This window comes from Mirounga leonina, unplaced genomic scaffold (assembly GCF_011800145.1).
Source record: "Mirounga leonina isolate KUSES-001 unplaced genomic scaffold, KU_Mleo_1.0 Mir_165, whole genome shotgun sequence".
Classification (NCBI taxonomy): domain Eukaryota; kingdom Metazoa; phylum Chordata; class Mammalia; order Carnivora; family Phocidae; genus Mirounga; species Mirounga leonina.
Genome location: NW_023270415.1, coordinates 34,052,215 through 34,079,942, shown reverse-complemented (window position 1 = coordinate 34,079,942; position 27,728 = coordinate 34,052,215). Strand labels below are relative to the sequence as shown.

Here is a 27,728-nt window from a genome sequence, read left to right as displayed (position 1 = left end):
TAGTAAAAAAAAATGAGACTTTAAAGAAGCAATGGTTTGTTTCAAACTGTGCCTGAGTACTAAGACTATACTTCTCTGCTTCAAGGAATATTTTGATGGAACATTTGAAAAGCACTTATATAAATTAGAGTAGTTTGTGGCACATTACAAATATGACAAAAACTTTCTCAAAAAACTCAGAAAATAGTATCTCCTGGTTAAAATTAATTTTAGCTAAGAGTGAAATAAATGTTTTCATTGCAGTATTTGGAGATCATCTGTTATGTGCCAAGCACATAATAATTCATTTATATATAGAACTCAGTTGTTGATAAATTTCTGGTTCAGTATATAACTGAAAGCCAATATGTAAAAATATGCACAAATTAAACTCTTCGTTTTATGTTTAGAAGAGATCCTCAGCAATTCACCTGAAGTAGGTTTACTTTTAGTTTACAAACAATTCTAGTCAAGGTTGGTTATATGGGTTCCATACCCAAGGTAATAAAAAGTGAATCAGAGGGGGCGCCTGGGTGGCTCAGTTGGTTAAGCGACTGCCTTCGGCTCAGGTCATGATCCTGGAGTCCCGGGATCGAGTCCCACGTCGGGCTCCCTGCTCAGCAGGGAGTCTGCCTCTCTCTCTGACCCTCCCCCCTCTCATGCTCTCTATCTCATTCTCTCTCTCAAATAAATAAATAAATAAATCTTAAAAAAAAAAAGTGAATCAGAGGAGAAGCCTCATTCCAGGAAACTAAGAAAAATTGATGGTACAGTTAACAGAATAACACACACACACAAAGTTTAAAAAGTATTTTGACCACCTCCAATACACCAGACATTACCTCATATAATTATCACAATCCTCGGTGTTATCCTCTTTTTTTTTTTTAAGATTTTATTTATTTATTTATTTATTTGACAGAGAGAGAGAGAGAGAGAGAGAGAGAGGGGGAACACGTCGGGGGGAGTGTGAGAGGGGAAGCAGGCTTCCCGCTGCGCAGGGAGCCCTATTCGGGGCTCTATCCCAGGACCCCGGGACCCCGGGATCATGACCCTAGCCAAAGGCAGACGCCCAACGACTGAGCCACCCAGGTACCCCGTTGTTATCCTCTTTTTATAGCTAGGATCAGAGAGGTTGAGAAGAGCTGGGATTCAAAACAAATCAAGCTCCAAAGCTTGTGATCTTTCTCTTACGCAAAACTCAGCATAGTTCTTTAATAAAGCAAGTGAGGGGTATAAATGAGTTTAAGAGACTTTTTTTTTTTTTTGAGAGAGAGAGAGATAAAGTGAGTAGAGCAGAGGGAGAGAGAATCTTATAAGCAGTCTCCACATTCAGCACAGAGCCCGATGCAGGACTCAGTCTCATGACCCTGAGATTATGACCTGAACCAAAATCAAAAGTCAGACATTTAACCGACTGAGCCACCTTGAGTTTAGAGACCTTTTTTTTTTAATTTCAAGTAACAAAGAGGTTTTATTTTTTCTTAAGGGTAGAACTTGAGTTATGTGTTAAACTTGGCTTTCCAGAATAACTCATCAGCCAAAAATTCATTCTATGGTCTAGGCACACAGCTAAATCCAGAACAGTCATAATAGTGGGAGATATTGATTTCATGGATTCTTTTTTCTTCCTATCTGTAAAGGGTATAATTTACCTTTCTAAGACTCAAATTATTCTTTTACTTGTGGGTACCACTTGAATTCCCTTCTTTAAACAAAATGGACTTTTATTTGTTCTATTTCCAAGGAGTATATATTGATTCCGCATGTACACCTTTCTCTACCTTGCTTCTTTTAGTCTAACCAGTTCCTCTCTCCCTTGCAGGATTCATTCTTGTAGGGTTCTCATGAAGGTCACATGAGTGAGTGCTCAGAAAGCACTTAAAACAGCTCTTGGCAAATAGTACATGACCTTCAAGGTTTTTCCTTTTATGGAAACTCCTACAATTATGAGTCCCCAATTATGATGGCTTATTATTAATAATGAATTAATAGGAGTTATAAAAGTACACATTTTGCTCTTCCATTATTACCCAATGCCCAGCATAGAATAAAATAAGCCAAAATAAAAGTCTAAATTTTATTAAAGAATATATCTAAAATACAATATTTATTAAGTTATATATTATTGGAATGGAAATATACTCTGTATCACAACTATAACAATTTTTACAGATAATACTTCATATACATCTCTGTAATTCGAAAGACACTAAATTACAACATAATTCATTTTCAAGATAACATTGCTACAAATATATAAGAATTTAAAATTTTTTTCTTTAATATAACATCTCAGAATCATGAACATTTATTTCATCTGATTTACATTACATAGAATCATGACTATTTCACCTGATTTACATTACAGAGCTCAATTTATCTCATGGCATGGATTTGCACTCAATCATCCTACTTTCCTATGTTTTAAAGTTAGCATTTTTGTGAACAACTGTCAGTGCTCATCACCCCATGTGCTACGAACAAAGTCAAGATGTTTTTTTTGCCTACTCCTTATATTATATTCTCTAGTACAGAAAGGCTATTACCATAAGCAAAGCTCTAGTCACAGCAATTCGGTCAAGCTCGACAACTGGTCAAGTTTTTCACATTTTACTAATAAGCACAACAGGTGAGAGATAAAGGATCTAGAAAAACAGATGCAAAGCAGCCAAGGTCCATTCACCAAGGTAGATTTGTGCTTAGCTAAGGGGAAGCCCAAAGATCCACTCTTGGGCCGTGGGCTCTGGGGCCATCTTATTTGAAGGATGCTTTAATCTGTCTGTTGTGCAGTGGCTGAGCCGGGCGCCAATTGTCCACCATCAGTTCCTCAGGCTCGCCCTCCTTATTGAAATTAAGCCTACGGAATTTCAGCATCTAAAAGGCAAAATAAAAGATTAAAAAATTAAAAAATACAAGTTTCCCAATAGTATTCATTTATGTGCTTATTCTCCAATATTCACCAATATTCACCATACTATGTATGTATCAATGTTCAAAGTTCACTTTGGTTCCCAAGAAATATACAATCACATAAACATTATATATGTATGCTTTTATTTATTTTTTATTTTTTTTAATGTTTTATTTATTTATTCATTAGAGTCAAAGAGAGAGAGAGAGGCAGAGGGAGAAGCAGGCTTCCCACGGAGCAGGGAGCCCGATGCAGCACTCGATCCCAGGACCCTGGGATCATGACCTGAGCCGAAGGCAGACGCTTAACCATCTGAGCCACCCAGGCGCCCCTATGTATGTATGCTTTTAGATAACAAATCAATTTCTGGAAAATACACACAAGATTGTTGGTGTCATTGGAAGGAAATTGTCAGTGAACTTGTTTTTTTCCCTCTTTTAATTTTAAAATCAAACATCAAAAGCCTATGAAATGCTTCTGAGATATAAAATAATAATAAAAATTTTAGATCCAAATTATCGAGTTTTGTTTTCTGCCCCAGGAAGATAAACTACTGTGTCTATACTATTGGATAAAGTGGTCCCAGATCCACTAAGGGATAAGGGATTGGAGGGCATCTCTGCTTCAATGTGTAGAAACACATAAATGAATCTGCCCAAACTGGGATTTCAAATCCTTGACATTGGCTGATTTTATTCCCCTTTAATCTCGTTTTAGCTCTCTGGCCCAATGATGTGACACAGACAGTCCTCAGTCAGTCTCCTACTTCTTTGAGGTTCTTTTTGCAAAGTGGTCCTTCCCTTTCCCTTCGAAAATCTTGATCTAAATGAAGAAGGGTGGTTTGGGCAGTAATAAAGCAACCCACAAATCAATAGCTTTTAATGATCTCTTTGGTCCAGTAATATTCCCTCAGTCTCAACCCTCAAAGTCAATTCCAATGTCAGTCAGCTACTGTAACATTAGTTGAATTATCCGGGATCCAAGTTCTTGTGGATCCTACTGAGGACTGTCCATTTTCTACATTTCAATTGTGGGGGGAATAGAGACAGTCGGTGGCAGCTTCTCAGTCACTGACAGTGAGCATTAATAACTTGAACTCATAAACTGTATTGTATGGGAAAGGTAAGGGTCTGTGGTCTGGGCTGTTAAAGCGATTTGGAGTGAGTTTTGATGATACTTTTTCTCCAAGGGATGGCTTTTACTTTTGTCAGAACTCAGAAATGTATTCTGATAGAAATAAAACTGCCACAAGTTCTCATGTGAGTGAGCCTTTGGCTGTGAGTTACCACTGATATTTATGTAACCTTGAATGTGAAATCTCATTGTCCTGGGCCTCAGTTTCCTTGTAGGTTACATAAAAGCATTTATTAGGTGACAGACACCTATCTCACTTAATCCTCATGATTACTTGTTCCTTTACAGAGCAAACAAACTGCCTAAAGTTACAGCTAATCACCGCAAGTATTTCTTGAATGCTGCTTATCTGCTCAGCACTGTTATGGACGCTAGTTCCACAGCTAGAAGCTGCAGGAGGAGGGTTCAACCCCGGGTCTGTGCGAATCCAAAAGCCAAGCTCCGCTGCCTGGAGAAATGCTCTACCTCACTTTAGAAAACCGACCTGCTCACTGCTAACACTGATGGGCTCCTTGAGCACAATCCAGGTCACGCATTCCAGAAGGGGAGGAGTGGTCAGTGAGCCTAGGTAGGTCCAGTAGTCCAAACTTTCAGGAAGGAGGCCACTAGGGTCAAAGTTAGTGAAGTCAGCACTCTTACCCTGGAACAAGGCAAACACACGCGTTACAAATGCCACGTGATCAGAGCGGGAGGAAGGCAGGGGAGTGGGAAAGACATATTTCCTCTTTGGTTGCTAGAACTTTTTTTCTTTCTTTTAAACAGAGGTTCCATGTTTATCAGGAGACAAAGTAAAAAAGAAATTAACAGAGATATTTGACTTGGAAATATAGATGAGCAGATATGGGTGAGAGAGCCTGACTATAATTTTCACATGTCAAATTCTCATCTTGTCCTCTCAAATCATCCCTTATCATTTCCACTGTTACTAACTGATTGGGATCCAGTATTTAAAATGAAACTGCTGCCTCTGAAATAATGCAGTTTTAGGCCACAGTAACAAAAATATAGTATCTTTAATGAGGAGGTAATTGTCTTGCTATTCTATCTGATGACTCGGTCAGGACTAAAGAACCACCTTCCTTTCTGGACACCACACTTTTAAAGCCATAGATGCAAACAGTAAGAGTTACAAGTAGAGGGACGAGGTTGTTACAAAGAAAGAAAATTGTTGTATGGGAATAGTTAAAGGGCACTAAAGATAACTAGTCTGAGGGTACGTAAAATGCTGTTAGAGAATGGGGTCAAAAGAAAGAGGGATCACATTTTTTACTTTGTTTTGTTTTGTTTTACTGAGGTATAATTAACACATAATATTATATTACCTTCAGGCGCCCAACATAGTGATTTGATATTTGCATATATTGCAAAATGATCACCACAATAAGTGTACTTGTTAACACGTAACCATCTGTTACCATGCCTAGTTACTAATATTTTTTCTCTTATGATGAGAACTTTGAAAATCTACTCATAGCAACTTTCAAATATACAATGCAATATTATTAATAGTCACCATGCTGTACATTATATCCCCATGACTTATTTATTTATTATTATTATTTTTAAAGATTTTATTTATTTATTTAAAGAGAGTGAGAGAGAGAAAGCACGAGAGGGGGTAGGGTCAGAAGGGGAAGCAGACTCCCTGCAGAGCAGGGAGCCCAATGTGGGACTCGATCCCAGGACTCCAGGATCATGACCTGAGCCGAAGGCAGAAGCTTAACTTACTGAGCCACCCAGGTGCCTGATTTATTTATTTTATAACTGGAAGCTTGTACCTTTTGATCCCCCTCAGCCAACTCCCCCCGCCCCACCTCTGATAACCACCAATCTGTTTTCTGCATCTAGGAGCTCACTTTTTTGTGTTTTTGTTTTTGTTGTCTGTTTTTTAGATTCCACAAATAAGTGAGATCATATGGTATTTGTCTTTTTCTGTCTGACTTATGTCATTTATCCTAATGCCCTCAAGATCCATCCACATTGTCATAAATGGCAAGACTTCCTTCTTTTTTATGACTGGACAATATTCCATTGTACATATATATGTGTGTATATATATATATATATATATATATATATATATATATATAGCACATTTCTTTATCCATTCATCCATTTTTGGACAGTTAGACTATTTCTGTATCTCGGCTATTGTAAATAATGCTGCAATGAACACATCTTTTTAAATTAGTGTTTTTGAATCAGGTTTATTCCACATGATTCAAAGGGGTCAGCTAGGAGTAATGAGTGAGACTTTCAGAAGATAAATGTGACTTCAGTTTGAGAATGAGCATTATAAAGCCAGGGCTGCCTTTGGTGATTGTATTTAGCAGATGTTCAATGACCTAAATGTGGGTCTGCCGTAGAGAGAATTTAAACATGGGGATGGATTATTCTTCATGCTCACCATTGCATCTCCTACGTTAACAAAGTGACTGGCACAGAGTAAGTACTCAACAAATATCTGTTGCATGAATGAGTGAATAATTTGACCAGATGATCTTTCAGTTTTCCTTGCAGTTATGAGAATTCTTTGACTCTTATAATATGAATGTTCAAATGATGGGGAAGCAAGATTAAATAAATGTAAGTCTTAAAATTATACTAGCATTAGGATCAACTTTTGGATATAGAAAAGTTAAATGAATATATAAGCAACATCTTACTTCTATTAACTCCTCATCGAAACATCACATGTCAAACCAAGACTATTCATTTTGATCCAAAAAATTTCCTAAAACCAGTGGGATAAAAAAAAAAATAGGTACTCTACTGAGGTGGCAAAAAATTCAACTGTACCTTTGTTTTTATAGAATCCAGTGCATCGAGGACTTTTTGTAGGCCTGGTCTGGCATCACCAATCTATAGGAAGACACAACATACAAGGTACTGTAATCCGGTTGGTACTACATCAGTTTTGATTTGAGCAGCTCTACCATAAAATGTTTCCAAGTAGTGCACCAAAGTCTCCCACTTGCTATCTGCCACCCAGCCAGCCATCTTACTCTGATTACATTGGCACCATAAACTTCCCCACTTTCACTGAGAACTTCCTTCCCAGTCCTGCCCACCCCCTGACCCCACCCCATGGTTCCCCTGATCTACCCTCTCAAAATCACCAGTGACCTCCATCTGACCTCCAACTGCCAAAACAAAGAACACTGTTCAAGTGCTTACCTTAATCTTGCAGGACTTTACACTACTGACTTCTCTCCTTTTTGAAATTCTCTCCTCCTTTGGCTTTCCTTCTGCCCTCCAGCCTCGGCACTCTCCCTTAATTCTTGTATTCCTTTTTAGTCTTTTCATTATGAACACCTTTACCACTGTCTTAAATGTCTTACATTTTGCAGTTTCTCAGGACTGCATGCTCAGCAGCTTTATCATCTCCCTCTTCATGCTTTCCTTGGATGATTTCATATTCACGTGTAGCTCCCACCTTGACATTTGACGTCAGGCCCCATGAATCTCCAGCCTTTCTTCACTTGCTTTACAACTGTCTGGAGGGCAGCTCAACCTGTATGTCCCACTGTTGCCTGAAATTCTCCAATATTGAGTCACTGCCTCTGAGCCCTCCAAAACTTGATCTTAATTTAGCAGTCTATCACGGAACAGTACTATCCAGTTAAGGATGAATTTTAAAACAAAAACCAGTAGTCATCTGAAGTATACCTCTTCTTCCTTTCACATTTCCCATGTATACACCCTTCACATTTACATATAAATAACACCTAATGAATACCTCTCAGATTGTTTCTTTGTCCTCCATCTCCTCAATCTAGCAGATATGGAGGGGGACAGAAGCCTGAAAATATTTTGGAGCCAAAGGCATTTCCTCGGCTCTTTGTAGAATGTCCTGTCTATTATGAATGTTCTGTTTGGTTAATCTTTCTCAAAAACAGGGAAAAAAAGAATTTGGGCCATCAACTAACCTTCAAAAAAATACCTAAAACAGCAAGTCCATCAGGTTGCTGCACAGCTTTTCCAAAATCCCCATATTTGGTGTTCCAATGAACCAAGTGAAGCTAAAGAAGTAGGAGACAAAACCACAATGAATGAGACACATAATAAATCCTACAGATTTTGTCCAGTGATCTTTTCTTCATAGCTAGAGGTTACTAAAGAAAGTGAATGTGTGGATAATTTAAAATATAAACTTTTATTTCATTTTAATTCTAATTATCCACTATTTGGCATAATAGCAGGTGACTTCATCAACTCTAAGACAAAGAGTTACATATTCTTGCGGGAAGACACAAAGTTTATTTCTAGATTTATATTAAAACAGGATCCTCCAATTTGAATTCATTTTACTTTTTGCAAATGATGTCCTTGGAAGTAATAGGGAATGTTTTGCACTATTAATTGTAATATCACAAATAAAAGCTATAAGAAGCAAATGTGAAGGTCCTTTGTAAAAAAAAATGGTTCACTTAGATTGAGTCAAATTTACAAAATTAAGGTTTTGAAATTAATGCTGAATATCAACTTATATCTTTCCCTGGAAAGCAAAAAAGCATATCTTACCTCTGCAGCATATTTCTTTTTATCCACAGTATGCTCAGAACCTTGCCCATCAGATGAACCCCAGTGAAAGTGAAACTGAATCAATCTGTAAGTGCCAGTGAGGGGTCCTCCTTTCAGCACTAAAATTAAAAAAAATATATATATATAATATATGTATATGTATATTATACATGTGCATATGTGTGTATGAGTGTATATATGCATATGAATGTATATACATACACATAATCACGTGTGTACACACATACACATACATATGCACATGAAACACACACAGTACCAAATATTACCATCTAATTTAATCCTGTTTCAGAGTTCTAAATTTATGCTTGTAGCAACATTTTCGCTCTGTGAAAATTAAATCCAGACTCAAGTTTAGTCTCAGTGCTGAACAAAATCATTTCAGCTGGCTTTTCTCCTCACTTGTGTTGGCTGGAAGGATGGGTGCTTTTCCCATCTGTTTTCTGAGCACAGTGGTACTTCTCTTCTGGGTTTGGTTTGGAGTCATAGGTGCTAGTTCAGAGACAGGAAGTTTTAGGTGGAATGATTAAGTCCCCTGTGAACCACTGAGGAAGGGCCCGTGTGGCTGCTTGCCAGTGCGGTTCCGTGGCACACGCTGACAAACGTGGGAACCTCTGCTCTACACGGCCTGGCAGCTGTCCTACCACCTGCTTTGCTAACCTCTGAGGCCTGTTCTTAGGCGACAGAATTTGTGAAACCGTAAGCATTCCATTGATCTTAGTAGAATACCCAATTCTCCTTGCCCTGGCTTTCCAAATTCTTCAGAATTTGGCTTGTCACTGGTACTAACTAGTTTTGTCCCATTAAAAAATTTTTTTTAAAGATTTATTTATTTATTTGAGAGAGAGAGCTGATGCACAAGTAGGGGGAGGGGCAGAGGCCGAGGGAGAGGGAGAGAGAATCTCAAGCAGGGTCCCTTGGAGCCTGATGCTGGCTCGATCCCCGGACCCTGAGGTCATGACCTGAGCCAAAATCAAAAGTCAGGTGCCTAACCAACTGAGCCGCCCAGGCGCCCCTCCCAGTAAATTTTTTATTGAGTATTTCTGACCCTAATTTCCTCATCTGTAAAGTGGCTATGTTCAATTGTTTATTACTTCACTAAGAATTTGTTGATCATCTAATATATGCAGTATTCTGTTGTCTCCAAAATCTTAAAATTCTAACTTTAGTAACTGTCTTAAGATTCTATTATTCTGGTATTAATAGGACTTTGTTAGAGTAAAACACAAGACAGAAGAATATGACTAGTTGTCATCTTCTTAGACCACAGTCCATTTACAGATAATTAATGAGTTGTGTGTTACAGAGAATTAAACTAGTATGAAATCAGTTTCTCCCATCCTCCCCATAAAACTTGTTATTTAAGTTATATGTATTAATGAAATTTTACCAATATATTTAAAAGATTTTAAAATTTAGTTCTACAATCTGTTGTTATAAGTGTATTTTATTAGCTTTGGGTTATAATTCTATAAAATAATGAACCTAAAGTTACTTTGGCTTTGCAAAACAAAGCGATGAAGTCTATACAGTCAAGTTTGCTTAACTTCACCCAAATATGCATAGATGGTAGCAATACCCATTCATCTACCCAAAGTGAAAAATAGAGCTGGCTGGGAGACATTTAGGCCTTTCTTACGGCTCTTAATACAATCTCTGGTTGCCATCTCTTCCTTACAATAGGCCAGGGAAAAAAAGAAGGAATAAAAAAAAGAAAAAGAACCAATTATAAGTGGTGTTATATTATAGATCTGGTTAAGAAACATCAATTTGGATATATTCTGATAAGATCACATCTTTTGAAACTTAAAAACAAATTATTGTAAGTTTCTTTTAATCTAATTATTCTGTAAGGAAAGAATTAGCCTTATTTGCCTCCTCCTCTAGGCTTTTTCTTTTTTCTTTTTTTTTTTTTTTAAGATTTTATTTATTTGACAGAGAGAGCACAAGCAGAGGGAGAGAGAGGGAGAAGAAGGCTCCCTGCTGAGCAAGGAGCCCGATGTGGGACTCGATCCCAGGACCCTGGGATCATGACCCGGGCCGAAGGCAGCTGCTTAACCGACTGAGCCACCCAGGCGTCCCTCCTCTAGGCTTTTTCAAAAACGAGAGAATTCCCAGTTTTCATGATGATATACCCTCAAAACAAAATATATATTTATGAAATAAATTGGTACTGAAATAATTCCTTTATAATAACTTTAAAGCTACTAATTGGCTGATCCCCAAAAGCAAATATCCTCTGTAACATCATTAATTCTACCAAGTGGCAAAATAAATGAAATAACACCATATTAAGCATCCAAGATATAACTTACCTTTCTAAATGTATCTCCTTTCCCTTTTGAAGAATCATATCAGAATCTTAAATTTTAAAAATAATAAAGCTTATCTGCTGTTTCCTATTCTTATTCACTCCCTTACAGATCTTAAGATTCCAGCCTAATTTACTTATTTCAGAGAACATTTAGAATTAGGCAAGAATGTATATGAGTTTTTATTAAATAAGCTTTGCTAATATTTAAAAAATGCTCTAGGTTCAATGATTAAACTCACTCAGTGCCAATCTATTATTACCAGACACCTGTTTTAGCTCCTGTTAAAATAAAACTATGTCTCTAGGTAGATTAGAAGCCCATCATACCTAGGAGAGGTTATTAAATTCTTAAAATTAAGTTGCTACAAAAAGAAGCATTTCTCCTCTTCTTCAGCTAGTTAGTTATTTCTCAAAGTCTTAGCATGGAGTTTAGTCAATGAAGTCCTCCCAGAAACATTGTTATAATAATCACTACAAACTCTAATAAAGGTAGCATATATTTTTTTATTTGCAAAATAAAAAAAAAAACATTTGGTTGAAAGATAGGGAGCTTGGGCGCCTGGGTGGCTCAGTTGGTTAAGCGACTGCCTTTGGCTCAGGTCACGATCCTGGAGTCCCGGGATCGAGTCCCGCATCGGGCTCCCTGCTCGGCAGGGAGTCTGCTTCTCCCTCTGACCCTCCTCCCTCTCATGCTCTCTGTCTCTCATTCTCTCTGTCTCAAATAAATAAATAAAATCTTTAAAAAAAAAAAAAAGAAAGGGAGCTTGCACTTTTTGCAGAACTACTTATTTACTTATTTGGATGGCTACATGCCATTTCCAAACTGTCCCAGTTTAAAATGAAGTCTGTTTTTCTGATGCAAAAATAATTTGAAAAAATAGCAGAATCTGCAGACTGAGTATATGTTTCCTCTTTAAAATCCAGCCCTGCTAGTGGGGGCTCTGAAGAGTCAATGATTATTGTATCACAGAGATGTGTTCCACAGGGATAGAGAGATACAAATGGGGTTTTCTACCAGGATATCTTTTTCAAGATTCCTGAAACTTAATTTAAATCCAAATCTCAACACCAAGAGCTCCAGCTAATTTTAATTTCGATGGTCTGCCATCAGTTATACGTACTGCATACGTAACACACAGAATAAGCACTAACTATATTATAATCTGTCTTCCTATACATATTACTTAGGGAAATTATGTAAATTATATTAATTGTGAAAATTAAGACATTCACTCCAATAAGACTATCTACACAAATTAAAAACTGAAAATTTAACTTTTTCTTCCTAATCACTTTATTATTACTTAACGTAAGATGTATCCAAATAACAAACTAAAGACCTTAACGAATATCAAATATTTCTCTTAAATCCAAAATACAAATAAGCCATTTCCAATAATCTTCAGTTTAAAATTCAAATCGAAGGGATTTCTTATTAATGAAGTAAAGGACTAAGTCTACTAAAAATGTGGCATTTTTCAGCAGGTAAACAATCTTCTTTTATGAATAAGTTGAAAATTATTAAATCATGCATTGCTGTTTTGCTTTTTTAGCAGTAGCCAATAATCCTAGGGTTGACGTACTGAAATCAAGAAAATGAATGAGGAAAAGATGTCCATAATCCATTTCTTTTAAATAGTGAAATGTTTAGCTGTCACTTTCACTAGGGTAAACAACAATTAAAAATCAAGAGAACAGAAGTTTTTAGTTTCAGGTATATGGAAATTATATGAGAGTAAAAAAAAAGAAAAAAGAAACTCTTTTGACATGAACATAATTAAATACAGTATTTCGAATGCTTTGGTCAGTTTTATAAATACTTAGGTTTCTGCTTACACCATTAACAGTATGCACAGCAAACCCTTTCACTTGCTGCTATTATGTTTCCTTTTAACTGAAAATTATTCATGGAAGGATAATTTTAAAGTTTCAAAAGCAAGTCCTTGAAAATCAAGCAAGATTCATGTATGAAGTTCTATTATGTCATACAGGCAGTGGTCTGCTTGAAATGAGCATAGGTAAACTGTCTGTTTCCTTCCTTTTTTTCTTGAAATAATATAAACAGATAAAAATATTTCCATTTCTAAAGAACAGAAATGATATGAGAGTTGTATATGGATGGGCTCAATAATTTCGGGCATTGGTTTTTCAATATTTGCCTCTAAGATTGCAATAAAGCAGGAGAGTTTTAAATTCATTAAAAGTTAATGAGTTAGCAGAAGTTAATAATTTGACTAGTATTCTTTTCTCCCAGATAAAGCTAGTAATAAAGGAACTCAAGCAGAGTTATTTTTTAATAATTTTTTTGAAAACCTAGCAGGATTAGCAATTTTTCATTATTTAAAGGTGGTTTATTTTTAAAGGAATTTAGAAGATTGATGAGAGCTTCCAGTTAAAGTCTATTACCCCCACATTTTTTTTTTTTTATTAACTCCGCACTTAAAAAGAATTCTCTCAAGCGTACATATACTAATAAACTCAACCAGCTCAGTTCCTGATACCTTAGTACTCAAGTTCTAGTCTAAGATAATATTTAGGATATATTTGAAAACTTAAATCTATGAGAAGTCCTAGAAGGCTGAAATCTCACTGAAATAAAAGTCAATAAATCAATAAAATGAACTGAAGCACTTAAGTGTATAAAACAAGACATAACAGATATCTAAAAATGTTAATGCCACAAGAATAACTCCTAACAAAAGGAGATGTTAAGTTGTTGATTTAAAATATCGAGTGACCAAAGTGAAAAAGCTATTTTTAGACTTAAGTGTATAGAAAAGCATATCAATTTTTAAAAACATGGTATGTACACATTAAATATTAACTATGGTTATCATTCAAAGATCCTCATTCAACTTCTATTTTTAAGTGACGGGCATTGAGTCTCACAGCGACAAACCAGAAAGGAGATGACTAGCAAGTTATTTAAACTCCTTAGCATTCTGTTTCCTCATGTTTATTTTAAATGAATTTGACTGGAGTATCTCCATCATTTGTTTTAATCTGAGAGTCTAGGATTCTTTTAAAAAAAAGTCTAAAGGGTGTTTCTCTGCATGGTATGATTGTTTTATTCTATAGATGGGTTTTTCCTTAATGCCAACATTTTAATATAGTCTGCATCCTAGGAAAAAAAATGCTTCCTTGTTTAACCAAAACAACTGACAATGTTGAAGAGGTTTGGGCAAAGTTACAAAGGGATCTTTCTTACATAAAAGACAGCAGGTCATTCTAACATTAACTCTTCCTTGTTTGACAGAGTAAATACTGCACTCTCTCAAATCCCCGGGTCTTTCCTACTTCTCTTTGCCTCGAGTCTCCTCCAAGACACCAAAATCCTTCAAGCCTCAGCACAAGTTTTATTGACCCTGGAAAGTCTTTGCTGACTTACACAGGACGACTCCTAAGTCTCTTTCAGGTTTCCATTGTTCCTTGGAATGGAACAATGTATGTCTTTGTGGCCAAAAGTCACTGTCTGCATCTGTAATTCCTGTGTCTTTCTACTGGATGTTTCCCCAGCACGAGTTCTAGGGACACAGGAAAGAGACCAGGTCTCTATCCTGCCTTCATGGTACCTAGCTGACCTTGCATTTAATTGGTGTTAGGAAGGGTTTTCTTGTGGTTGTTGTTGTTTTATAAGAACTGAGTGAATAACACATGTGTCTTTAAAGACATGGGTTTGAGACTCCACTTGGAACCACTTTTTTCACAATCTAAACATGGCTTTAATGAGATATGTGTTACTCACCAGGAGAAGTAGTTAGAAAAGTGTGGCTAGCTCTAATCAGTTACTGCTTGTGTAGAAATCCATCAGAACTTGATATATTCATGCTAAAACATAACTATATAATAACATCACATATAACATCAGTACACACTTTAATATGATAAATGAGATGTTCAGGAACATATAAAAATAAAATTTTTAAATCCCATCAAGGGATGGCAGGTAATCTCACAGCTCATTAGAAACTTTCTTCAGAAATCTTATCACAGGTGCAATCGCTAGGGCAATTGCTTAATAAAAGCAGTCAAATGATATGAAGACATGGAAACAGTAATGGTCACTTAGTGTGGAGTTATTCTGTGCCAGGTGCTGGGCTAGGTGCTTTATATCTCTCCCATTTAATCCTTCCTCTGTGGTAAATATTACTGTTACCCCAATTTTACAGGTAAGGAAGTTAAAAATTAGAGAGATTAAGTTGCTATTGTTCCCAGGGCCACTAAGCTAGTTAGTGGCAGGGCTGGAACTTAATCCCTGACTATCCGACCCCATTCTAAGCTTACAGTTGCTTTACTAAATGCTGAAATCCGCTTTCCAGGAATAATATACTACTGGAACAATTATTTCATGATCAGATTTGTAAGGAACATAGGGAATTTTCTCATCTGGTTCTATTTGTTAGACATTTGTTTCCTCATTGTTCCAAAAAAGTATTCAATTTCTATGTAGCATCCAATGAGGTATATAACTGGTGGACATAACACTCACTGAAAACAATGATCTCACTGGCAACATTGAAACATACATTCACTGTATCTCTTTTTGTAGAAGTTGATAGCTAAAGACTAAAAGAGCTCACTTTTTTGGTCTTTAAATAACTAAACGTGAAATTTTATAGCATCCTTTCTATACGTACAATACCACCAAGACCTGTGGTCTTGTCCTATTGTAATCAAAATATACAGTATCCTTAACAGGAAAGAAAGATATTTGTTTCCCTTATCTTTAGCCTAATCACTTGAGCATTGTTTCTTTGGAGTGGGAGGCTTACTTGGGAAGACAGTGTAGCAGAATGATTGCAGGAGTGTCTTCAGTGAACATCCTCTACTAAATCTAATCAAAGTCTAATTAGTCATTATACTATGCCAGAATATGTGTGTGTGCATGTGTGTGTGCTGGGGGGGAGGTGCTCACAGGGCACCAGTAGGTTGAAAACATTTCTTAGATGATCTCCACATCATCCTCCATCAAACTGTCGTCCAGAATCACTGTTTCAGAAATCCAAGTGTCAAAAAAAATTTTTTTAAAGGGGAGAGGAGGGATTTTTTTCCAAACTGGACCTAATACATTGGATAGCTACTAAATAAGAATGGTCAACTTGGCTATAGTGGTTATAATTACACATTATATATTAGTACTATCGGTCATTACTCCAAAATTTTGACAGCATTATTGAATGCGTCCCTGTTTGTGTTCTCTTTTTGCCCCATGCTCTCCCCGCTCCCATACCAACACCACTCATCATGTGTTTGCAACGACCTTCAGAGGAAAGCACTCAGGAAAATAGGGCACTGGCAATTAAACCAACCAGTGGGCAAAGAAAGCTGCTACCATGTCTGAATGGGATTGTTCTCCTGTTTCTAAATAAGAAAAAAGAAGCTTTCAATGGGCATCCTGTAAACAGCTCCAATACAGATAAATTACGATAACTGGTTTTGTCAGCAATGAGCCAGGTGGGCCAATGCCCACCAACTCTAAAACATCTTCATTTGTGGAATGTATTTCCGGGTGCATATCAAAATATACTGCCACCTCTTATCACATTTGTATCCATAAATGTAATGTTTCAAAAAATTTCACTATTTTAAATAGTGAGGTTTTCATCACTCCCCTCACTGCTGCCTTGAAGAGAGCACTAAGGTGTACTTTTATTGGATAAGACCAATTCCGGAAAGCAAATATTTTAGAAAGAATCTTAAAAGTTCAGTTTTTGCAAATCTCATCCTTGCTGATCTTCACTTCCTGGCGACCTTGATTTCTGTGACTTTTCACAAGCAGGTCACAGTTATTCAATGCCCTATATAGAAACCAGGAATTTTATAGGGGAGCAACAGTCCCAGGCCACTTCAAAATAATTAGCCTACTTCTCAGAGCCTGGGACCTAATGAAGATTAGCAAAGTTGCATCTTAGAGTACTGAGATAAACAGTACTAAGCCACTGCTCCTGATTCCTCCCATTAAGCTGGGAAAATAGTCACTGGGTAAAAGGCACAAGTTATTTTTTAAACACTGACCTGCTTTGTCCTGGGAATCATCAAATTCCACATTGAAAGAGTGACCATTGTTGAGGATCCTCCGAGAAACCGCTTGCTCGTAGGAAGGACACAAAGACTTCAGGGCAGGGTCATGAAGGGCTGCTTTGGTGTCAATGTCAACAGGGGACTGGCGCTCTCCCTTGGCAATGGGGAAGTCCTTATGCCAGTTCTCCGGTCCTAGCGTTCAGAAGAGACCTGTGAATCCCCCAGTGTTGGGAAGGGCACACCCAGCACCTAGAAAGGGGCAGTGATTCTGGAGCCAATCTGCTCCGTTCCAATTTTGGTGGCACCACTTAGCTGAATACCTCTGGCAAAGCCCTTAATTCGTGCCTCAGTTTCATCATTTGTATTATGGGGTAATAACATCTGTATCGTAGAAGTTGTGAGAATGGGAATCAATACATGAAAGGTCATTGAACAAAGACTGAGTGCCGTATAAATATTACCTTTGTTTACCCTCATTTTATTGAATTCAGCGACTGAAATTGCGCACACACTACCGTCAGGGCTTGTGGGTAGCATTTAGGATATTCAAGCTCATTTAAGATTAGAGCAGGTTGGGATTTCTCCCTAGTGTCCTACTGAATGTAAAGGCCGAGTCACTGCTCAGGCCCAGGCACCTCTCTTGTAATCATCAGGATCCTCACTACCTGGGAAGCCCCACGCCACCCCCAGACACGCAAGGTGCTCCAGACGCATCTTCCTCTTGCGTCGGTTGGCTCTGGAGAACCCAGATCGGTAGCCATGATAAAGCCGGGTTTCTGGTGACCCCCTAATATGAGGAGATAAGAGATGATGGGGAAACCCAGAAATCACCGCAATGGATTCAAACCAGCCCACGAAAATGCCCCGGGACAGTTCGTGTTGAGCGCCTTAGCCACAGGTGGTGCTGAGAATGAAGTGTGTAGGGGGGAGGGGGTCCCCTAATTCTTCTGCAAGCAACAACTAAAATTTTCCCGTTACAAGCCTTCCTCGCTTCCTCCTAGGTCGGGTCAGGGTAGTCTCCGGCTCGGGGCCCGGGGCAACTGTCCTCCAGTCCCGACGCTGAGGCTGCGCTCCTCCTCCCTCGGGCCCTGCGCGCCTCCGCTGGATGCGGGGATTCCTCGACAGTGGCCTCGGGGGCTGGGGCACCGGGGGCATCCCAGGGCCGGGGAGCGGCGGGCGGCGCAGGCTCGGGCGCCCACCTTGTCTCGGGTGCCTCGACTCGCCGCGGTCAACGGCAGGTGCGGGCGTCGCGGGGCCGGGGCCGAGACCGGGGCCCGGGGCGCCGCCGCCGCGCCGCCCTCCGCCTGCACTGCACTCACCGTTGTGCTTGCCGTATCCCCAGTGGTGGGCCATGGTCGCGCCGCTGGTCGAGGCAGGGCAGGAGTTGGCGCCGTTCTAGCGGCGGCGGCTCGGGCGCCTGCACCGTGTGTCCGCGGGTCGCGCCGTCACCGGCTTTTATAGGCTCCCGCCAACTTCGTGTTCGGGGGCGGCCCGGGGGAGGGAGCCCCGGGTGGACCTGGATGAGGGGAGGAGGAGGTGACGGGCGGAGGTGATCTCCCAGGGCTTGGGGAGGGTCAGGCGGGCGAGGCACCGGGGGCGGGGAGAACGCCCTCTCGGGCGGGCGCTCCGCTGGGCTCGGGACCTCCTCTCCCGCCCCCCGGCTCCCCTCGGCCCCGCGGTCCGGGCCGCAAGTCCCTGGGCTGGCGACGAGGCTCCAACCGCTCGGCGCGCGTGGTGGCGGCGGCGGCGGCGGCGGCTCCCGGGCTCCTGGGTGGGACTGGGGCCGGCAAGCGTCTAGGAGCACCCCATCCCCCTCCTGGGCGCGGAGTCTGGCGGCCGCGCTGACTGCTCGGGCCCCGGGCCCCTGGTGCCTTTCATCCGTCGTCCGCATTGTCCTCGCATCCCTGGCCTCAGAGCCCTCCCGCCCCACCCTATTGGCCCCACCCGCGCCGGGGTCTCCAGCCCCGCGGGCTTACTCCCTGGTGTCCCCGGCCCGGGACTGGCAAGCTAGGTTAGGAGCTATGACCTTGGGGCAAATAGGGATACGGTCCCTGAGGCTCTGGGGAGCCAGCAGCTTCGGCTACTGAGAGCCACGCGCCCCCTGCTGGACGGCCGTGGAGTAAAGCGCGCAAGAGGGGCGAGAGTCTGTTCTGCCCTTAGTCCACACTGAGGCGAGCATGGGAGATTGCATTTCCTTGCATGCTGTCAGGGTATCATATGAAGTGCTCATCTCCTCCTACCTTCCTCCTTCTCCTTAAAAAATTAACTTTGGGGAGAGGCTTCCTCGCTGAATACATATTAATTTAAAACTTGTTCCCCAAAACTTCTAAAACAAATTACTTTTCTCAGAGAAATTAGGTAAAAGAAAGTATTTCTTGCAAAGGGTGAGAACTTGCCCTGGCTGAGAAAGGAAACTTGGCGTCTGGGATACGTAAGAAATAATTCCAAAAAAAAAAAAAAACAAAACAATTGAGAGGACTTTGTGGGGCAAAATGGGCCCCCTTCTTCATATACATACACACATATATTTATGGTTGTATTGATATGAAGATTAATATTTTAACATTATATATTTCAACATTTTCTTTGACTTTTTTTTTTTTTTTTACCTTCTGACTTGAAAAGAAAACATTTCTATTGACATCCTAAAGTGCTTTGGGCTTGAAACACTGTCCTTACTGTACCCAATAGATAAGTCAGGACTGTTTTTAGGTGGGGACAGAAGTCATTTGCTTCAAGGGACTTTGCCACAAAAATGGGAGGAGGATTTTCTGTCTTGTGATCTTTGAGAGCTTGTATTAAAGTTAAAATTGAAGAAGCAGAAACAGTTTTATACAATTCTATCAGCCTTGACTTCATATTACTTTTACAGATAAAGGAATAAATTATAACATTAGTATAAATTTCTGTAATGTTGATCTCAAAATCTTTATTTACTATATATTTCAGTCACAAATATGATTCATGTTTAGATTTATTTGTTTTTGTTCTAAGATTCTAGAAAAGTGTGTACCTCTGGTTTTGGGAGGAAGGGAGGTCTTTTCATTATGTCACAGTGAATTCTTAGGCAAAAGGAACAATGAACTATTTTTGGTTTCTAGGACCATCACAAAATGTAGTTTGTAGTTAAGAAAAACTTTTTATTTGTGCCTCTCTAACTACATAGTCTTTTATGGGGCTCAGTGTAATAATTTTGATTCTTTGCACAATTTCAGGATATTTATTTAACTCAAAAGGAGAGGGCTTGGCAGTTGCTATGAGACTCTTCTCTAGGCCCTGGTGATGTACAATTGACAAGTACCAGGAGTTGAGAGTTGAGTAAAGTGAGTTCTAAAGATTCTGTGAAGGTATCCAGGCTATTAGATAGGCTGGCATCCTTGCCTCTCAGTTTCTGCAAAGCTGGATTGTGGCTTTACTAACAGAGGTAATAGGAGCATATTTTGATTATTAATATCTCCAAAACTTCAAACACCACCAAATTGCAGTTAACCAAATAGAGTCTTAGTATTCAAGTTTCCCCTTTCTCTTTCACTTCTAGAGAATGAACTAATTTTCAATGGAGCAGGCCCTCCCCACAGAGCTGCTACTGGGGAGAATGTCACGCTCACTGCAGGGCAAAAGTGGCTCACCTTTGTATACTCAGCAGAGATCTAAAAAATGTTTTTTAATATTTTTTGTGTTACAGTGATTGTGTTAGCATTTATTTCTATCAGTTTTTTACTATCTTTCTTTATTTGTATTTATTTTATGATGGTGATGGCTTTATGCCTTCGTGTAGATCATTCAGAATCTAACTTTATTTTACTGAGAGCATTCTTAGAAGACAGTTGTGATTTAGTAACATGTAAAAAGACTAATACTGGATTTTTAAAACAAAATTAATAATTATCTTATACACCCACGTTTCTACTAGAGGGAAGGACTGGTTCATTTAAGAATACTTCTAAGTAAACCGTATAGTACTTGAATAAAGGTGCTTTTTTTCCACCCCAGGAGGAAAAAAAAAAATGGCAGGCTGTATATCAGGAAAATATAATACAAAAATCTTTAAGTCTGCATTCTAATTATTATAATAAAAAAGCTTCTAATATATTAATCTTGGTAAACATATAAAATAAAATGGAAAAGTGCTTTTCCCTCCAAAAGTAAAGATATTGTTAATATATTCTAACAAAGTGAGATATGCATGGTTTATTAATGTTTAACCATAAAACCAATAAGATAATAAGAACCAGATAGTCTCATGTTTGTTACAATTATAGTATCAAAGTGAATATGGAGGCTAAGAGCCACTCCCTTCTTGGGGCTCTTATAGGTCTTTACACACACATCCCTCTATCTTAGTATTTGTGACACAGCATTCTAATCGGACACTGTATCGTAATCACCAAGTTGTAATCCACCACCCCAATGAGCTGTTGGCTGCTCATTTGTAAAGCAGAAATGATGACACCCACCCAGCTCAGAGTTGTTGTGAGCATTCAGTTAGTGACTACTATAAATGACCTGCTACATGAAGGCATTCAGTAACTAACTGGTGGCTATTCAGTTCCTCCCAGACAGTGCTAAACTGTTAGAATATAATGTAATGAATGTAGAATTAAATACCTGGGCAAGGTTCAAGGGAATAACTAAGGAGAATGATCTTCCAGAGATACAAGTGTTTTTGTTGGGGGGTTGGAAGAGTGCTTGGGTCATGGAGACGTCCACGCTAGCACACTTGCATTTTTTTTTTTTTTTTTTTTAATTAAACTGAGCGCCCTGAGGTTGGGAACTGTATCCCATTATTCACTTCTGGATCCTAGGTACCTACCATGTTTTTGTAACCTGAGCCCCAGGACACAAGTAATAACTACCCAAGAATTCTCTTTGAAATTATGTAGTCATTAATCCAAATGGAGGTAATTTCAGTTTCTCTTTGCAGAAATCGGTCACTTAACGAATAATGTTGTGCTGAAATTATACTTGCTTTTGAATCTGGGCTAATTCACTAGTCCTCTGACCTCAGGCCAATTGCTTGGTCTTGCAGAGATTCCGTTTTCTCATGTGTAAAGCTAGGATATTAATAATGTCTACCTCATAAAGGTGTGGTGAAGACTGTAGGAGATAATTCATATAAAGGATTTAGCACAGTGCCAATAATTAGAGATTGATAAATGTTGGTTATCATTATTACTATTATACATTTCTGAGCTCCAGTTACGTGCTTAACATTTTTAGGTAGTACATAAGCTGTAAAAGCTTTAGTCATCTATCCATTCATTCATTCAACAAATCTGTGAAGTACTATAATGTGCCAGGCATCAGCCCAGGGGGTATAGCCATGAACCAGATCAATAGGATCCTTGCCCTAGTGGAGCTTACATAGGGATGGATGGGGGTAGTATACAATAAATAAATAAGCAACAAAAAAGTTAATTTCCAACAGTGGTAATTACTACAAAGAAAATAAAGCAGGATGGGTAGAAAATTATGAGAGGGAGATGTTACTGTAGACACAGTCAGTGGTTATGGGAACTCTGGGGAAGGAAGTGCCATTTCAGGAAAGATCTAAGGAAAGACATTTCCGGCAGAGGAAACAGTAAGTGTAGAGGCCCTGACTGAAGACATTTCTAGAACAGAAAAGCTTGTGCCTGGAGCGTTGTGAATGAAGAAGAGACAAGTAGGTGTAGGCGGAAGCAAGCAGGGGCTACAGGCTGCAAAGCCTTGCAGACCGAGATACCAGGAATGATTTTATACCAATTACATAGCGGAGCCACCAGGAGGCTGTAAGAAAAGGAATGATACAAACTGCAACATATAGCATTTCAGAAGGAAAAGCAGTTGAGAGATTTATGTGGTCCAAGTCTTTATTCTATGGATGAGGAAATTAGCAGAAGTTCCCAGAATGCCTTTGATCATTTGACAATGACCTTTCACAAAAAGATCCAAACTCCTCTTCCTGACATATAAAGCCACTTTAATCCAACCTCTGGCTTTCCTCTCAGCCTCTGAGTTTCTTGACATTCGTCTGCCATGGGATGGGAGGCGATATCACACAGTCACCAAGAGCTAAGGTTTTGTGAGTTTGGATTCAGCTTCTAGGACTTATCTTTTATATAACCTTGGATGACTTACTTCAGAAGCTCCCCAAGCCTCAGTTTCCACATCTGAAATGTAAAAAGGGTACCCTGGACTGTTGAAATGTTAAATGGACTAATTCGTGGGATTTTGTCATGTAAATTAGCCTGATGTCTGGTATACTACTAGGTGCTCCTTTAGGATTCTTGTTCTTGCAGCAGAGACATAGAATTGTGTGATGGGAATCAACTTTGCAAGAAGACAGACCTGAGTTCAGATTCTACTTCAGCACTCACTTGCATCACCTTAGGCAAGCTAAGTAGTCTCTCTGAACTTCACTTCCTTATTTGTAAATTAGGGGGCAAATTCAAGCTCTGGATCATTATGATGAGAACTAATGTCTGGAAGATACCATTTACGGTTCTGGCACTTTTTAAAAATTGAATAAATAATATAATTATCATTATAGTACTTTCCACTGTAAAATAATAGATTGGCTTTTCTGTTTCTCTAACTCACATAAAAAAAAATCACATTTACTTTGTGAACATTTTTGGAGTTCCTACTCTTACAAAAATAGCACTTACTGAAAACTGATTATGCTTCAGGCATGGTTCTAAATGCCTCACATAGGCCTACTTTATAGCCAGGGATGCTGAGGCATAGATGAAAGTCAGTTTACCCCAGTATCCACTAGGAAGCCATGGAGCCAGGTGTGAAACCAAGTAGTCCTACTTCAGAGTTTGAGCTCTTAGCAATGAGCCTCACTGAGGGCTGGCTACGTGTCTCTAAGGAGTGTATAAAGGCTCCTTCTCCTGCCATTGTAGTAAAAATGCCTTAGGATTATGTCTGCAATTCTACTCTGTAAAACAGAAAAGTTATATCAACATACTGCTCATCTTCAAGGTTTCCTACCAAACCCCCTCTAACCATAAAGTGGCAGGAAAGAGCATTAACTCCACATCTAATGAACAGATGAGTTCACTTCCCTGAGTAAACTGCTTTGCAGACTTAAAAAATTTAGTTCCTCAATGTGTCTTTGTTTTTTCATGACAACTAGTAGCATTTAAACTTTTCTATAAGTAATTAAATTCATTTAGGTTTTAAGAGTCGTTGGGGAATTCAAACATTGCTACCAAGTTTCAGTTTCAACCAGAACTAGAATGGAAATAATAAGTGGGACAATTACATGAAAGAAATGTAAATTCTGCTTTTTAAATATTTTGTGTTCCGTGATAGCTACCACACGCAGTACCAAGAAATCTTCAGTTTAATAAGAATAAAAGTCTATCTCCTCTTAGAGCATTGGTTCTCGGCGAGGGGGCAATTTTGCTCCCCAGAGGATACGGACGATGTCTGGAGACATTTTGATTGTCACAGCAGGGGTGCCCTTGATCCAGGAAAGCTGCTAACCATCTTACAGTGCACAGGACAGCCCCTTATAAAACAAAGAATTATTCCACCTAAAATGTTAATAGTACCAAGATCACAAAGCCCTGCCTTAAGAGTATCTATAAGGTTATGCTTTTGTGGAAGGTCTGAAAAAAGAGCTATATATGTGGCCAGCCACACAGGAGCCCTGGGACCGTGCCTTGCCCATAATACGTCCTCGCTGATTTTTTTGTTGGTTAGACAAGGCAGAAAAGAATAAAATCCCACCTCTGTACCTTAAGATCATTGTTTATTCACTTTGCTTCAGCATATTTCCAAAGATGGCTTTCCTACCAAAATCGTGATAGTTTGATTTTGTTAATAGTAGCTTCATCACAAGATTGAACTTCTCGTTTGCTTATACATCGCCATGTTGTATGTGGAATTTTTTACTTCTTCTAGAAACAAGAACAATTGAACATTTTCCATGCAAGGGGAATTTACAAGTAAGTTTTTCCTCCTGATCAAGGGCAAGCATCAGGATTCACCAGTGTCATAAACTAGAAGCAAAACATACTTTGCCTCCCCAAATTATCCTCTTCTACTTCCACCCTCAGCTAATCCCCACTCGGTGAGACAGTGGGTAAAACAGTGGCCCAGCTCAGCGTGGAACCATAGAACAGAAGAGAGTTGCCAGCTGGTCAGAGACTGTATAACTTGATCTTGTCAGCAGAAGCTTCCAAACCAGCTATCTCCACGGCGTAACGCATCTACCCCCGGGGTGCACATGTGAGGCCACTCCACGGCAGGAGGACAGTGTGAGCACTACAATTTATGGTTATTTTTTCACCCTCTAAGAATGTCTACTTTGCTTAGATTTTATAATATATAAAATAGTGCAATACTGTGTGTATATAATATATTTTTAGAAATCCTATGTTGGGGGTTCATGCCCTAAAACTATGCCCTAGTGGCCTACATCATCCAAAAGAAGTATGGAGGGGTGCCTGGGTGGCTCAGTCAGTTAAGTGTCTGCCTTCGGCTCAGGTCATGATCCCAGGGTCCTGGGATCGAGCCCCACATCAGGCTCCCTGCTCAGCGGGGAGTCTGCTTCTCCCTCTGGCTCTGCCCCTCCCCCTGCCCATGCTTACTCTCTCGTCTCTCTCAAATAAATAAATAAAATCTTTAAAAACAAACAAACAAACAAAAGGAGTGTGGAGTCCATTGTTGGCCTAGAGGCCCAGGTGCCCCAGAGCCTTGTTTTGTGGGTGACCTATACCCTTGGCTCCTTCTTTCAAATGGCACTGATATCGCCATTGAACATATATTTCGTGCCCAGTGTGCTGGGTACCGTGGTCATGCCTGATAAGCCCTTCCCTTCCATGGTCACAGCCATGTTTAGTACAATTTCTTTTCAGTAATGTTTAGACATTGCCCATTTCTATTTTTTTCTTCTCCTTGATGCTTCTCGGTAGTTCCTTGACTTACTTTTCTTTAGTTCTAACTGGACACACTTCTGAAAAGCATGAAACCCTTTCAAAAAGAGAGTTTCTTTAGTCATTTGCATATACTTGTAAAATGATATCTCAGATACGGAATGTTTTTGCCCGGCTAAAAGCACTATCCTCTTAGCAAGTTGCAAACTTTGTTCTTTACTCCTTGTGGTTATTTCATAATTCCTCTGAAACTCCTCTACCCCTCTGAGGGCCTAATCAATGCTTCATACCAATTAAGCTGCTAAGGACAAGAGGCTTTTTAGCACACCTCGCAATCTTGACAACAGGACCTTAATTTTTAGAGAAACGAAATCAGAAGGAAGAAATGAGACCTTCTCTGATGAAATACCATGAAAATAACTTTAAATAAAAAAAATTTATAATAGACAGCCAGAAATTTACATATCAAATTATGAGTTGAGCCATAATATACCGCCCATCCCCAACCACAACCAACAACCAAAATAGACCCTGAGTCTGATCTGGTAAATTCACTGTCTGAGTAAATGTTTTTCTCAAAGAATTCTCAACTATACTATGAAGTAAGCTCTGGGAAGTAATTACAAGTACATGAGTACATATGTGGTATATAGATCTGTGTTGTTTGTATAGGGCAGGAAATTTACCTGAGTTGACCATCTACTGATTAAGGTGGAGCAGAATGTGTCAGTTGAAAATGTTTATTGAATTTTTAGAAGTATCACACTTTGCTTATCTCTGGCCAGGCCACAAAGATTTGAGTCAGAGAGAGTTATCTTTATTACGTATGTACAATTACTATGAGTATCTTCACACCAAGCCGAATGATATGGAGAACTGAAGTCACTAGTGAGAAAATGAAGGCAAGCTCATAAAAGTTCAAGCACTAGTATGAATCGTGCCAATCAGTATCACCAGAGGCCAGTACCACAGGCTCATTGCCAACCTACCTCTTCGATTTGCACATTAGAAGCACGAGTGCTAAAAGAGATAAATAACCGGGTAGAGGATCTCCTTTTATATCTCTTAAAACATGTCTCCTCTACATTAAGTTCATTTTTAAAATTTAAATTTTCAAATGATAAGTTCTGAATATATGTGATGTGAAACTGCTTCTCTTCTCCCATTGTTACTCTCTCTCTCTTTTAAGGTTTTATTTATTTATTTCACAGAGAGAGGGAAAGCGAGAAGGCACAAGCAGGGGGAGCTGCAGGCAGAGGGAGAGGGAGAGGCAGAGTCTCCACTGAGCAGGGAGCCTGATGCGGGGCTTGATCCCAGGACCCCAGGATCATGACCTGAGCCGAAGGCAGGTGCTTAACGACTGAGCCACCCAGGCACCTCCATTGTTACTCTCTTCAGAGACAAGCCTGGGTTGCAACAAAGGAACTTCTGCATTCCTCCAAGAAGTCTTTGAGATGCCAGTTTCTGACATTCCCAGGATGAGAGCATAGGTCCCATCAACTCAAGGTCTTAAACTGACATTCAGTATTTTAAAATTCTTACTGCCCCATCCATCCATCTGTCCATTCCTCCCCCTATCAACAAATACTTTTTGAGCACTGACTAGGCTCCAGATACTGTGTTAGTGCGGGGGCCTCAATTGTATAACAAGACGGATAAAGTTCTTATCCTTTTAAAACCTCCCCACCCCCATTGCTCATCTCTCACACACACTCACGTACACATACGCGTACACACACACGAGGCCTACGTTACAGGTAGAATGTAAAAATATTCTTGTTACTCCTAAGATTGGCTCCTGGTGCAAGAACCAGACCCCTCGATGTTCACTGAGCAGCAGGCTCCTTGTTGCTAACTTTCTGCTTGCTCCTTTTCCCACTTAGTTGTCAGTTCTTCCCCTTGGCTGGGCCCTGACTTATGCCTGCTCTTCTTGGCTTGTTTCATTTTCCTACCC

The 27,728-nt window shown here is 39.5% G+C and overlaps 1 protein-coding gene across 1 annotated transcript; it reads right to left on the bottom strand.

Moving 5' to 3' along the window:
- Positions 1 to 2,048: 2,048 nt before the first annotated feature.
- CA2 (carbonic anhydrase 2) lies at positions 2,049 to 18,796 on the bottom strand. The gene is made up of 7 exons (XM_035011465.1): positions 18,227 to 18,796; positions 16,902 to 17,099; positions 8,552 to 8,670; positions 7,957 to 8,049; positions 6,827 to 6,889; positions 4,512 to 4,667; positions 2,049 to 2,856 (listed from the first exon to the last, which is right to left on the bottom strand). The coding sequence occupies exons 1-7, from the start codon at positions 18,258 to 18,260 to the stop codon at positions 2,737 to 2,739; spliced, it is 783 nt and encodes a 260-aa protein (XP_034867356.1). The 5' UTR covers positions 18,261 to 18,796; the 3' UTR covers positions 2,049 to 2,736.
- Positions 18,797 to 27,728: the final 8,932 nt, after the last annotated feature.

Excerpts from the sequence above, each read along its gene's own strand:
- CA2 (XM_035011465.1), bottom strand. The coding sequence starts at position 18,260 with ATGGCCCACCACTGGGGATACGGCAAGCACAACG. Across the intron at positions 8,671-16,901 it reads TGATTCCCAGGACAAAGCAG|TGCTGAAAGGAGGACCCCTC; the intron begins GTCAGTGTTTAA and ends TTTTAATTTTAG. Across the intron at positions 6,890-7,956 it reads TTTTAGGTATTTTTTTGAAG|ATTGGTGATGCCAGACCAGG; the intron begins GTTAGTTGATGG and ends GTCTTCCTATAG.